Source organism: Adiantum capillus-veneris, chromosome 8 (assembly GCF_014529385.1).
Source record: "Adiantum capillus-veneris isolate H3 chromosome 8, ASM1452938v2, whole genome shotgun sequence".
In the NCBI taxonomy this organism is placed as follows: Eukaryota; Viridiplantae; Streptophyta; class Polypodiopsida; order Polypodiales; family Pteridaceae; genus Adiantum; species Adiantum capillus-veneris.
Genome location: NC_140938.1, coordinates 89,948,198 through 89,960,659, shown reverse-complemented (window position 1 = coordinate 89,960,659; position 12,462 = coordinate 89,948,198). Strand labels below are relative to the sequence as shown.

The 12,462-nt window shown below is 44.4% G+C and overlaps 1 protein-coding gene across 1 annotated transcript in view; it reads right to left on the bottom strand.

Annotated features, from left to right (window-relative positions):
• Positions 1 to 2,384: 2,384 nt before the first annotated feature.
• Positions 2,385 to 12,462, bottom strand: part of ARI2 (RING/U-box superfamily protein) — a 29,447-nt gene continuing 19,369 nt past the window's right edge. Inside the window, exon 7 of the mRNA XM_086518185.1 lies at positions 2,385 to 2,947. Within this exon, the coding sequence (XP_086374311.1) occupies positions 2,745 to 2,947 (203 nt within the window). The 3' untranslated portion in view covers positions 2,385 to 2,744. The remainder of the gene's footprint in view (positions 2,948 to 12,462) is intronic.

The following is a 12,462-nucleotide window of genomic DNA, read 5'->3' as shown; positions in this document are numbered from 1 at the left end:
CTTTACGCAGCAATGCAATTTTAGCCTCATTGTGACTTGCATAAAGACTAATCAAAATTTGTTGATTTAGCTAAACGAATGTGAGGAGTAATAGTGCGCTTCACAAACAACACAATCAATGCATGAGCCTATGCATCTCTAACATCCCAACAAGCCTGCTCAGTCGTAGGCAAAACAACTCTAGCAGCAGCAACCCTGCCATCAAAACCTGCAACATTGTCTGTATCCTCAGAACCAAGGCATACATCAATGCCTTGCACAACATTCCAAACGCCCTTTGACATAAGAACATGTTGCATCATGTAAGCCCACATTGGTAATCGTCCCCATCCAATTTATCCTCTATAGCAAACATCTTGAACACATTTGTATTTGTCAACCATAGTGAGTGCTTGAACATGATGTAAAATCTGCCCCAAAAGAGGAGAAATGAAGCGAGACTAACGCATGCTATATAGCACAACCTGAAGAAGATTGTAAGGGACCTGTTATGGACGAAATGGCCTGATAAAAATTCTGCACAAAATGAAAAAATTGCTTACGCGGTACTGCCGGTAGTGGAAATGGAGGTCGAAGTAAGTCCGAATGGAAAATCTAAGCATACCAAGCTCTACGAGTTTACGCGAAGTATTTGTCGACCTGTTGACGCTCACCAAAGCTCACCGAAATCTGATAAAGTGAGTAGGCGTGTGCGGACGATGCTAGCGACTTAAGCCCAAGAGGACGCAACGTGCTGTGATACCAATTGTTGGAAATAGGGTTGCAAGGAAAAACACACATCTTGGAGAAGACAAAGAAGCTCAAGGCACACAACAAAGATTATGGATTGCTTAGTGCACAATGAGAGATAAATTAGCCCTAGAGTGATAGGCGTATATTCAATGCACGAGGAGAAAACCCTCTTAGTGAGGGAAAAAATCCCATGACGGTCCTAAGTGTGTTCACACACATCACTACCACATGTATATGGTAACAATCTTGTAGTCCAATTTATAAATTTTATCTTTACCTTTCTTTACATGGAGCTTAAAGAAAGTCCAAAAAATCTACCATTAGTAGTTTGTTTTTATATAAAATGCGCGTTTGAATACTAATACTTTTTGCCAATATTTCATTCTGTGAGCTCTACACGTGCCTTAGTTGTGCACCACTGCACCACTCTGCACTGCACCACACTGCCATCCATATAGGAGCTCCTGAACAAGACTCTTAAGAGCGAAGAAAAGAGATTGAGGACTTACAGGCGACACAACCGGGTGTCTCAGGCAAACCAGAGACATCATGAGTTCCCCTCCTTTCCCTTTTTTCAGTCCCAATCGTGATCTGAGCAAATTCCATACCCCTTAGTATCATTGGAGTTTATTCGTATTAGGAACCAAGTGAAGAAAACAAGTGTAATGAAAACCTACTTATGAGGTTCAAGGGCTGGAGTATCATTCATGTGAGGTCTTTAGAATCAGGTTTAGCAATTCACGGATATTCAAAAAGGAAACAGCTTGGAAAATTGGCTTCAGACAATAAATGGTTGCAAGGATTCAACCAAGTGTATAAAAACTGATATGATATACAGAATGTCATAAATAAATTAACAAGGTGCCTGTGAGAGAGAGAGAGAGAGAGAGAGAGAGAGAGAGAGAGAGAGAGAGAGACGCCTAAAATATTAGTTCATAACTATGCATAAAGACACCGCAAGAATCAAGCAAGATATTTCAGATACAAAAGATCTTGCGAAAGTGCAAACCTTGTGTTAGAGCTCATTTGAACCAGACTCGAATACCAAAGATGATTGAAACGAATAGTAGATCCAATGCAGTTATTGGAGGGCCAAGCAAGACATGCAAGATCAGCCTTGAGCTGCCTAGGACAGCTTCACAAACACCCACGGACAAAAAAGAAAAGGATAACTCCATGAACCCGCTGTAGCATCTTCAATATTCTACAAACACTGCCTTGACTTAGAAGACCAGGGCGTGAAGGACTTCCAAACCCTTTAAAAATCTGTTAAAGAGGATACCAAAAATGATTTTGGACTTTCCCACAGAGAAGCTAGTAAATACCAGGATTCTACTCTTGCAGAAAGGAGGAGAGGCACGACCTGGCCTTCTGTAGGTGGTACTATTTAGTTGAAAAAAGTACCAATTAAAGAGGGGCATGGGATAACCAATCTATCACACAAGTGAGGGAGAAGATAAGTTTTTGAAAGTGTAGGAACAATCCCAAGAGACCTCAAAGATTTATCAGAGAGAGAGAGAGAGAGAGAGAGAGAGAGAGAGACTTGCATAGAACAATGCACAGCAAACGTATATATAGACACGACCACTCTTGCAACATGAAACGAGTCTACCTATATAAGTCGAGCACAGATCCACAATCAAAGAGCAACAGACAAAAATCAACGTGCCTGCCATTACCAGTTATATACACATTTCAACATTAAAGTCACCTCGTGGGCATCCACCTTGGCTTCAACAATTGGCCGATGGATATTTTGTCCCACTAGTAAAGTAACTGACTTCAATCAAAAGACAAACGGACGGATACATCACAGTATTGCCCCACACCGCATCGGGCGCGTTCAAAAGAAAGCTTTTGACAGCATTCTGGAGTTATAGGGTTTTTTGGAGCAGCTTGGTTTGTCCCTCGCCGACGTAAAGCACCAATAACTTCAACCGGGAAATTCCTTATGCCCTTGAGGGAGATACCATACTTTTGCCCAAGATTACCGGAGAGCAAAAGTTGTAAAACTATGGCGATGAAACTTTGAAGCAATCCTCCACAGGTACATTCAAATCAAAATCGCAGCGCGGTCTTTTCTTTCCAAGGGAAGAGTTTCCAGGCCAATCTCTGGTTTCATGCTTTTGAAAGGATTTGGACACCTGCTGCGTCAGATGAGGCTCTTCTTGTCGTGCACGCATCACTGGATGGTCCCCAGTCAAAACTTCACTCCCTGATACAAAAGAAAGCTTTATTATAAAGAGGACCACATTGTTAGCTTCTCTACAAGAAGACTAACTGTTAGAATTACACTACTACTTCAAGTTGGATACACACATATTGCCCCCCTGTCTGACCTTCATTTTCTTCACCTTTCCCTCATCCCACGCAGAGTTGCTCAGGTTAACATCTCCAATCATCGACACGATATGGGGACCGCACTCTGCATATAACCTTCGGCTTTAGCCATCAACAATCCTGTCCCTTTCTCTTGTATGAGAGAGAGACTCTACACTTGATTTGTTTGTCAATGATGCCCTCCTTTTGCTGTGAGCTGCCTCTGAGATTTTTAAACTGCTAGATGCTAAGATAGCAAATAGCAGCAAAATAAAAAATTCAGCCACTAGCTTGCAGACTTGCAGACAATGGCACTGGGTCTTGCAATCATGCTCACTTGATCAAATGAACTAGCTCTCCAATTTGCAGCACCTGTTTCCTTAACATTTATTAGGCACTACGCTGTTTTGGGCATCATGTATCTCCTTTTTATCATTTCAATGCTGCACTCTCACCTTCCACAGAAAGAACGAAAGAAAGAAAATAAATTTTTTCATGTCTATGAGAGGCAGAAATCAGCCTATCAGACGAATGAAACACACACGCGCGCACATGTGTGCATGTGAGGCCAAAATCAGCCTATGAGACGAATCAAAAACATGCACGCACACACACAGAGAGAGAAAGATAGATAGATAGATTCCTTTATCGTCCACGGAGGTCAAATATGACCCATGGGACCAAGAAAACGTGTACAACAGAGGCTCCTCTATCTAAGAGGGTACAATGTTTGCAATGACACATACAGATGTGGTGGGGGGAGGGGCTAGGGGGGTGATACAACAAATGTTGCTTATGGGGGTAGGCGTGGCTAAGGGGGAGGAGGGGGATGTCGGGTGGGTTTCTGTGTTCGAAACTCCTCAATGATGGCTCTACCACCACGATAGACGGCGTACTTACCTGCGGCCCGTGCATCTCGTACCTTCTGCAACTCTTGCTTCTTTATCTTGAGTTGGGCAGGGGTTAGAGCCTCGCTAATCCATATGGTTGTGCCCTTGAGAAGATGCGTTTGCTTTGAGAGTGACATGCGGTCCTCATTGGTCTTGAAAACAAAGCTCCCTTGGTTGGTGCGAGGATCCCAATCGACGAATTCGATGGTGCGAATGTCAAACCTGATTGGTTGGATAGCCTTGTTGAGCTTGGTTAGGGTTTTAGGAAAATCGTCATTCTCCTCCCACCAAGAGGAGGGCAAGCCACCGATGCGTACAATCAATGGAAGGCCTTACCGACAACGACGCTCTTGTAGGCCCTCCTCCACTTTGAAGGGGATGGTGGCAGCATTTGCTTGGATTTGGGTGGCTAACGAAGCCACATTCTAGGTGAATGTGTGCTCTACTTCTTTGGCCTTTGCTAGGATGCGGTCAGTGTCCGCTATCTTCTAAGATTCGAGCAATTGGAGGCACACTTCGAGGGCAGCAAGACACGTTTTAGGTTGATCATTCTCATTCTTCAACTCCTTGCCTTGGGCTTGGAAGCGGTCGATCGGGTCTACCTTGGGGGTAGCCACGAAGGATCGGGTCTTTCTCGGTGTTGAGGGTGCAACACGAGTGTTCTTGACATCGTTGGTTTTGGCCATCGTTCCTTTAACCGTATATAGGGTTTTCTTGGGTGGAAACTTGTCACAAACTGATGACGTGGCTGCCCAGTACACACACCCCCTCTCTGGCAAAGGCATTGATGACATGGCTGTCCTGTGGGAACTCCTGGAAATCTTCTGAAATGCCGCCGTACGGCAGCCCCGAACGATCGGGTCTTTCTCAGTGTTGAGGGTGCACCACCAGTGTTCTTGACATCGTTGGTTTTGGCCATCTTTCCTTTAACCCCATATAGGGTTTTCTTGGGTGGGAACTTGTCACAAACTGATGACGTGGCTGCCTAGTACACACTCTCTGGCAAAGGCATTGATGACGTGGCTGCCTTGAGGGAACCCCCGGAAATCTTCTGAAATGCTGACGTGGCTGGCTGTACAGCAGCTCCAGAAATCGCAAAGAATTTGCCACGTGGCAGCTGTACGGACACCCGCAAATTGTGGCGCAATTTGCAGCAGCTTTTGGACATTGCTTTATTTTCACAATGCAGAAGGAGAGAGAGAGAGAGAGAGAGAGAGAGAGAGAGAGAGAGAGAGAGAGAGAGAGAGAGAGCTATTTTGCTTTTGCTTTTATTCTAGGCTCAAAAGAGCTTGAGAGAGAGCAAAGATGGAACATGCTTTATTTTTCACAAAGCTTTTGATTTTCAGCTTTTGGGCTCTGCTTTTAGCATCCCCTTGTAAACCTTTATATTGGTGGTTTGGGCTCTCACTTCTCAGAGCATCTGGACGTAGAGTCTAAGAGTGAGTCCCGGCTACTCGCGTGTACTTTGAGTTGCTGATTAATACAAAAAGAAATACCGACAGGGGCGCCAGTCTTTGGGGCTATCTCTAGGCACAGAACTCCGTTGGACCAGCGTCGAATCAATTGTGAACTGTGAACTGTTTTGAAGTGATTATTTGTGGTGTCGCGGTAGATTCTTGACTTGGAGTGTCCAAGTCTGTTACAATGGTATCAGAGCACGGCCGATTTCTCTTCTACGGAAAATCCGATCCTTCTTCCGCGGCACTTATGGCTTCAGACAGAGATCGGTCGACTTCCTCTACATCCAAAGATGCGGCAAGAGATCACAACGAAGATTCACGCGAGGCTAGGGCGGAGATCGAAGAGATGGAGCATCGCCGATTGATCGGCGATGCAACAAAGATGATGCTTAATTTTGCGAAGGACCCAAAATTTGCAAAATATATAAGCAAGACCTCTTTCGATGAGGTGCACTCATAGTGGCGGCAGACCACAGAACCACCAGAACCACCCCTCAAACCGGCTCTCAAGAAACCTCCTACTCCCAAGATGTACACAGAGCAAGAATTAGAAGAGGTAGTTGATGCACGCATTGCTCACCTTTTTGACGCGCAGAACAAAGCTAAAAAGCACGACAAAAAGCAGAAGAAAGACGCTGACTTCCCGAGTTATTTGGGTCGTCAGTCTACTTTTGAATCGGCAAGAAAGCAGAAGAAGCGTGTTCGATTTGAAGGAGTACCCAGTTCTTCTTCTTCTTCTGAGAGTTCTTCTAGCTCCTCTGACTCGATCCAAGAAGATAGAAAAGGCAAAAAGCGAAGCAAAAAGCAACGCTTCGAAAAGGGCAAGAAAAATGCAAAGAAGCCTAAATCTCGCCCTGTGGTTGACAGGTCTACAGAGGACTCGTCTTCAGATAGTTCGGACTCTGACGACAGCAGCTTTTATGCAAAGAAGAAGAATTTTTATAAAGCCAACCAGTATGACTTTCTGGAAGACAAAAGCAAGAAAGTTCGAGAGTTTAAGGAAGGTGGAGAGTCAATTAAATTGACACGTTTTCTGGTTATAGAGATGCTTCGAAGGCTTTGTCTTTTATACAGCAGTTTGACATAGCTTTCTCAGGGGGGCGTTACTCAAAGCATTCTAAGATTCGGAGGGTTGCCTCTTACTTTAAGGGGAATGCTCGAACTTGGTGGTCCACGCTTCTATTAAACAAGACAGCGCTAGTTAAACGGCTGAAATTCAAAAGGCTTTTTATTTCTTCTTTGCTGACTCGAGAGTATGAACGCAACATACGAATTGCTTGGAACCATCTTCGGATGACCAAGAAGGATACAGTACACGCTTATTTCGAGAGATTCTCGAGCTCTTTTCTACCCGCCTCTTCATTTAAGAAGATCTTGTTCAAGGAACAGATTGAGTGATTTACCTTGGGTCTTCCTATAGAGATCCGAGATCACTGCTTGGAACAAAAGTCAGCTTCCATTCAAGAGTTGATGAGTCATGTGAAACGGGGTTTTGCCATTCACTCAGGCAGTTTGACTTACCCCACAGATAAAATCATGATGCAAAGAGCCGAACAGACTTCGACAAATGAAAGTAGAAAGAGGAAGAGCAATCCGGAAAAGAAAGAAAAGGATGCACGACCCAAACTCACTCCTCAAGAGAGGGCTCGCTACATCAAGGAGGGAAAGTGCTTTGGATGCAAGGAAACTGGACATATCTCCACGAAGTGCCCTAAAAAGGCATAGAAAGAACAGAACGACAAGGACGATGAAAGGCCTGAAAGTTTAAGAGCACCTAAGGACAGTGGAAGAAAAGGCAAGATGAAAACAGGACTGCTTCCAAACTGCGTGGATATTGATCCAAGTACGACGAATGAGAGTATAGAACTTTGCCGAGCTTGGGGCAAAGTGAAAGACCAAGAAGCCCTGATCTTCTTTGATGGAGGAGCCAAGGCCAACTTCATTTCACCGGAATTGGCGGCACGGCTCGAGATCACTCCCGATCGGATGGGACCACTTGTTGAGGCTGTTCTAGCGGCACCCGGCAGGGACGTAGCCATTACACCTGTCATTGGCAAACTTTGGTTGCATTGTCAGGGGTATTTGAGGCATGAGGACTTTTACATAATGCCTTTGGAAGGTTGTGATGTTCTCTTGGGAATTCCCTAGTACCACAAGAACAACGCCGTGGTCGACTATCGGGCGAGGAAAGAGACTTTGACCACAGAGAAAGGCAGAACCATTGTACTTGATGTAAAACTTAAGGGCGAGTCTGTCCCTATTGTATCGACTTCAGCCATTTCCAAATTAATGAAATCCAGTCTGTTTGTTTACTCGATCTTTTTGAAAGAGTTAAGAGTGATGAAGATAGGACAAATATGTCTGAACTTGATAAAGAATACCAAGATTTTCTCCACGCTCATGCCGATTGCTTCTCAGAGGGCCTGCCAGGCAAGTCACCACCCGCTCGTCCTGAAGATCATACCATTGATCTGATACCTGGAAGCACACCACCGAACCGGCCACCTTACTGTGTGAGCAAAGCCCAGAACGAAGAAATTATGAACCAAGTGAAAGAACTCTTGGAAAAGGGTCTTGTCCAACCTAGTACTTCACCGTACTGCTCTCCAGTGTTGTTGGTTTTGAAGAAAGACGGATCTTCGAGAATGTGCATAGATTATAGAGCTCTCAACAAAATCACCATCAAGAACAGATTTCCGATTCCTAGAATCGATGATATATTTGACCGACTTCAGGGATTCCTTGTGCTTTAGCAGGATCGGATATCATCAAATCCGAATCGCGCCGGGAGACGTCTACAAGACAGCCTTTCAAACGACTTTTGGGTTATTTGAGTTTTTGGTGATGCCTTTTGGCTTAACCAGTGCTCCTGCGACATTTAACCGGATGGACAGGATTTTTCAAGAGTATAGACTATTTGTTGACACTTTCTTTGACGACATCATTGTTTTCTCCAAGGATGAGGCAAAACATAGAGAACATCTGCTTCAAGTCTTTCAAGCATTACGAGATCACAAGTTAGTGATTAATGCGAAGAAAAGTGAATTTTTTCCTACCAGAGATACACTTTTTGGGACACATTGTGTCAGCGGCAGGAGTGCAGATGGATCCGGCCAAGATAGAGACTATCCGTGATTGGCCCGATTTGAAGAATGTCCATGAAGTTAGAAGCTTCTTGGCATTGTGTTCGTACTACAGGCGGTTCATCAGAAAGTTTGCAGAGGTTGCTTTCCCTTTGCATATCTTGACCCAGAAAGGAGTCCCTTTCTCGTGGGGACCCACAGAGGTGACTACCTTTCAGACATTGAAAGAGAAACTGACTACGGGACCAGTTTTGACTTTGCCGAACTTGCAGAAGTCATTTCAAGTATATTGTGATACTTGTGGTCGTAGTCTGGGTGCGGTCTTAATGCAAGAAGAACATGTCATTGCTTACGAGAGCCGATTGTTCTCAAGGCCGGAATTGACAGCACAGATTTATGAGAGAGAGCTTTTGGCAGTTTGTCACAAAAGCAGCTATCGGAAAAGCAGATGCGTTGGGCGAACATCTTGTCACAGTTTCACTTACAGATTGTTGTCCATGTTCACGGATAGAAGAATTTGGTGGCAGATGCTTTGTCTCGGAAGCCGTTGGTTCTAGCTATTTCCGCGATACATCATAGGAGCTTCGAGGATATGGTCGATCAGTATGCCACAGATACAAATTTTGCAGACATTTTCACACGGATACGGGATGGGGAGACAATAGCGGGTGTAACAAACTTGGACACTCCAAGTCAAGAATCTACCACGACAGCACCAAATAACCACTTCAAAACAGTTCACAGTTCACAATTTAATTTGACACTAGCCCGGCGGAGTTCCGTGCCTGGAGATATTGGCCCCAAAGACTAGCGCCCCTTTCAGTATTTCTTATTGTATTAATCTGAGTTCAAAGTACAAGAGTGCGGACAGGCACTCACACTCAGACTCTGCGTTCAGATGCTTTGAGTTGTGATTGGCCTACCCACTTATTTAAAGAGTACAAGGGTTGCCAAAAGTAGAGCCCCAAAAACTGAAAATCAAAAGCTTAAGTAAAAGCTTTGAAAAATAAAGCAAAAGTTCTTTCTCTCTTTCTTTTAATAAAGCAAAGAGGCTTTTCTTCTCTCTCTCTCTCTCTCTCTCTCTCTCTCTCTCTCTCTCTCTCTCTCTCTCTCTCTCTCTCTCTCTCTCTCTCTCTTAAATGAAATAAAGCAAAAAGGCTTTCTCTCTTTTCCCATTGCGTGGAAAAGCAATGCCAAAAGCTGCAATCAAAAACAGCCCACGCGAAAGCAAAAGCAATGCCAAAAATCTGCACAGCTTTTCGTAAATCGCGCTAGTGTCCATAGAGCAAGCCACGTGTCAACCCACCACGTCAGCAAATCAGGGTTAGGGTTAGGGCTAGGGTTAGGACAGAATTAGAGTTTTTGAATTTAGGGTTAGGGTCCAATAGAATTAGGGTTTCTGATTTTAGGGTTAGGTTTTCACAGAATTAGGATTTCTGACAAAATTTGTTACCATATACATGTGGTAGTGATGTGTGTGAACACACTAGGACCGCCAGGGCATTTTTTCCCTCTTTAGGAGGTTTTTTCCCCCATGCATTGTATATACGCCCATCACTCTAGGGCTATCTATCTTTTCATTGCACACTAAGTAACACACTCTCTATTGTGTGCCTTGAGCTTCCTTTGTCTTCTCCAAGCTGTGTGTGTTTCTCTGCAACCCTAATTCCAACAATTGGTATCAGAGCAGGTCACGTCCTCCCGGGCTTAGTCGCCAGCTGCTCCAGCACACGCCTGCTCACTTTCTCCGATTTCAGTGAGCTTTGGTGAGCGTTCACAGGTCGACAAATATTTTGGGGGAACTCGAAGAGCTTGGTCTGCTCAGAATTTTGATTTGGGCTCATTTCGGCCTCCGTTTCCACTACGGGCAGTACTGCACAGGCTATTTCGTCATTTTGTGCAGATTTTCTGTCAGTGCCGTTTTCTGCATAGCAGGTGCCTTATAGTCTTCTACGGTTTGTGCTATATAGCACAAGTTGTTCCCGCTCCATTTCTCCTATTTTCGGGCAGTTTTCACATCAGGTGCAGCATTTACCATGGCTGACAACAACAACACAGATGTGTTCAAGATGTTTGTTGCTGAGGACAGGTTGGATGGGGACAACTACCCTATGTGGGCTTATATGATGCAATATGTTCTTGTGTCAAAAGGTGTCTGGAACATTGTGCAGGGCATTGATGTACGTCCTCGTTCTGAAGATGTAGGCGATATTGAGGATGTTGCAGGTCTTGCTGCAAGGATTGCAGCTGTTAGAGTTGTTTTGCCTACGGCAGAACAAGCTCGTTGGGATGTTAAGGATGCGCAGGCTCATGCATTGATTGCGTTGTCTGTGAAGCGCACCATTATTCCTCACATCCGTTCAGCAAAATCTGCAAAACAGGCTTGGGATATTCTAGCAGGTCTTTATGCAAGCCGCAATGAGGCTAAAATTGCTTTGCTGCGTAAAGAGCTAGAGTCGAAGATTATGCATGAGGAAGATGATATGGACACTTTCCTTGCTAGTGTCAAGGATATCAATGAGCAACTCATTTCTGCAGGTGAAGTCATTTCGGACAGTTCCCTTGTGCAGACTGTTCTTGATGCCTTACCAGATTCCTACCAGACTTTTGCTAGTACTTGGAGACTGATGACCCAAGGAAATCCTGAAGTTGTCAAGTTTGATGCATTATGCACATTGCTGTTGCAAGAGTCACTTTCTAGAAAAAACAGGACTAGGCAGCGTGCAGTTGAACAGGCTTTTATTGCTTCTCAAAGAAAGGGTGGTAACAGTAATGCAGCCACTTCTTATGGTTCTGCTGCGAGTGGCAAAAATTCTGTTCCTAATGCTTCTGCTGGCAGCACTTCGTCTGGCAATTCTGGTGATAAGGGCAAAAAGAAGATGCGTTGCCATTATTGTAAAGCCAATGATCACTTGATCAAGTCGTGTCCTAAGTTGAAGGCCAAAGAGGCTAAGAAGAAAGAGAGTGGTTCCACTGCAAATGCTGGATCCACTACAAATGCACCCATTGTTGAGTCTTCTGTGAAAGGAGATTGTGATGCTGATGTTGATGCAGAATGGGCTTTTAGCGCAGAGTGCACTTACAATCCTGCTGTCCATGATGCATGCTTGTCAGTTGCTGCAGATTCACATGTGTGGTATTTCGACAGTGGTGCTACAAAGCACATTACCTCACATCGTGAATTGTTTACCTCTCTCGAGTCTGTCCCTCATGGGAATTCAGTCACTTGCGCCAACAACGCCTCTTATCCAGTTCAGGGAGTTGGAAACATTGTGCTCACTGCTGCTAATGGCAGTTCCTTCACACTTGTTGATGCACTTTATGTACCTGGGATCAAGAAGAATCTCTTGTCTGTATCCGCACTTGCTAGACTTGGACTTGTAGTCAAATTTGTGGATGACAGATGTACAGTTCATGATCTCAGTTTTGGTGATGAAATTGTTGCATCTGGGCTTTTGTGCCGTGGGCTGTATAAGCTCACTTTGTATGACAAGTGTGGACAAAATTTTGCAAATGCTGTTGCAGATTCAAGGGCTATTTCAGATGCAAAACTTTGGCATGCACGTTTTGGTCATCTGAATTTTGCCAGTTTGCTGCGTTTGCAGAAATCTGATATGGTTGCTTCTTTGCCGCCTCTTGAAGCACCTATCAAACATGTTTGTGAAGGCTGTATTCTGGGTAAAATGCAACGTTCTAAGTTTCCAAAGGATGGTTCAGTTAGGGCCACATGCAGGTTGCAGCTTGTGCATAGTGATGTTTGTGGGCCCATGCAAACTCCGTCCTTGGGCAATTACCTGTACTTCGTGACCTTTCATTGATGATTACTCCAAGCATGCGTGGGTATTTCCGCTTAAAGCGAAGTCCGAAGTTTTTATGTGCTTCAAACAATTTTTGGCTATGGCTGAAAATGTCTCAAAATGTACTATGGGCACCCTCCGTTCCGATCGAGGGGGGGAGTATATGTCTCATGAATTTAAT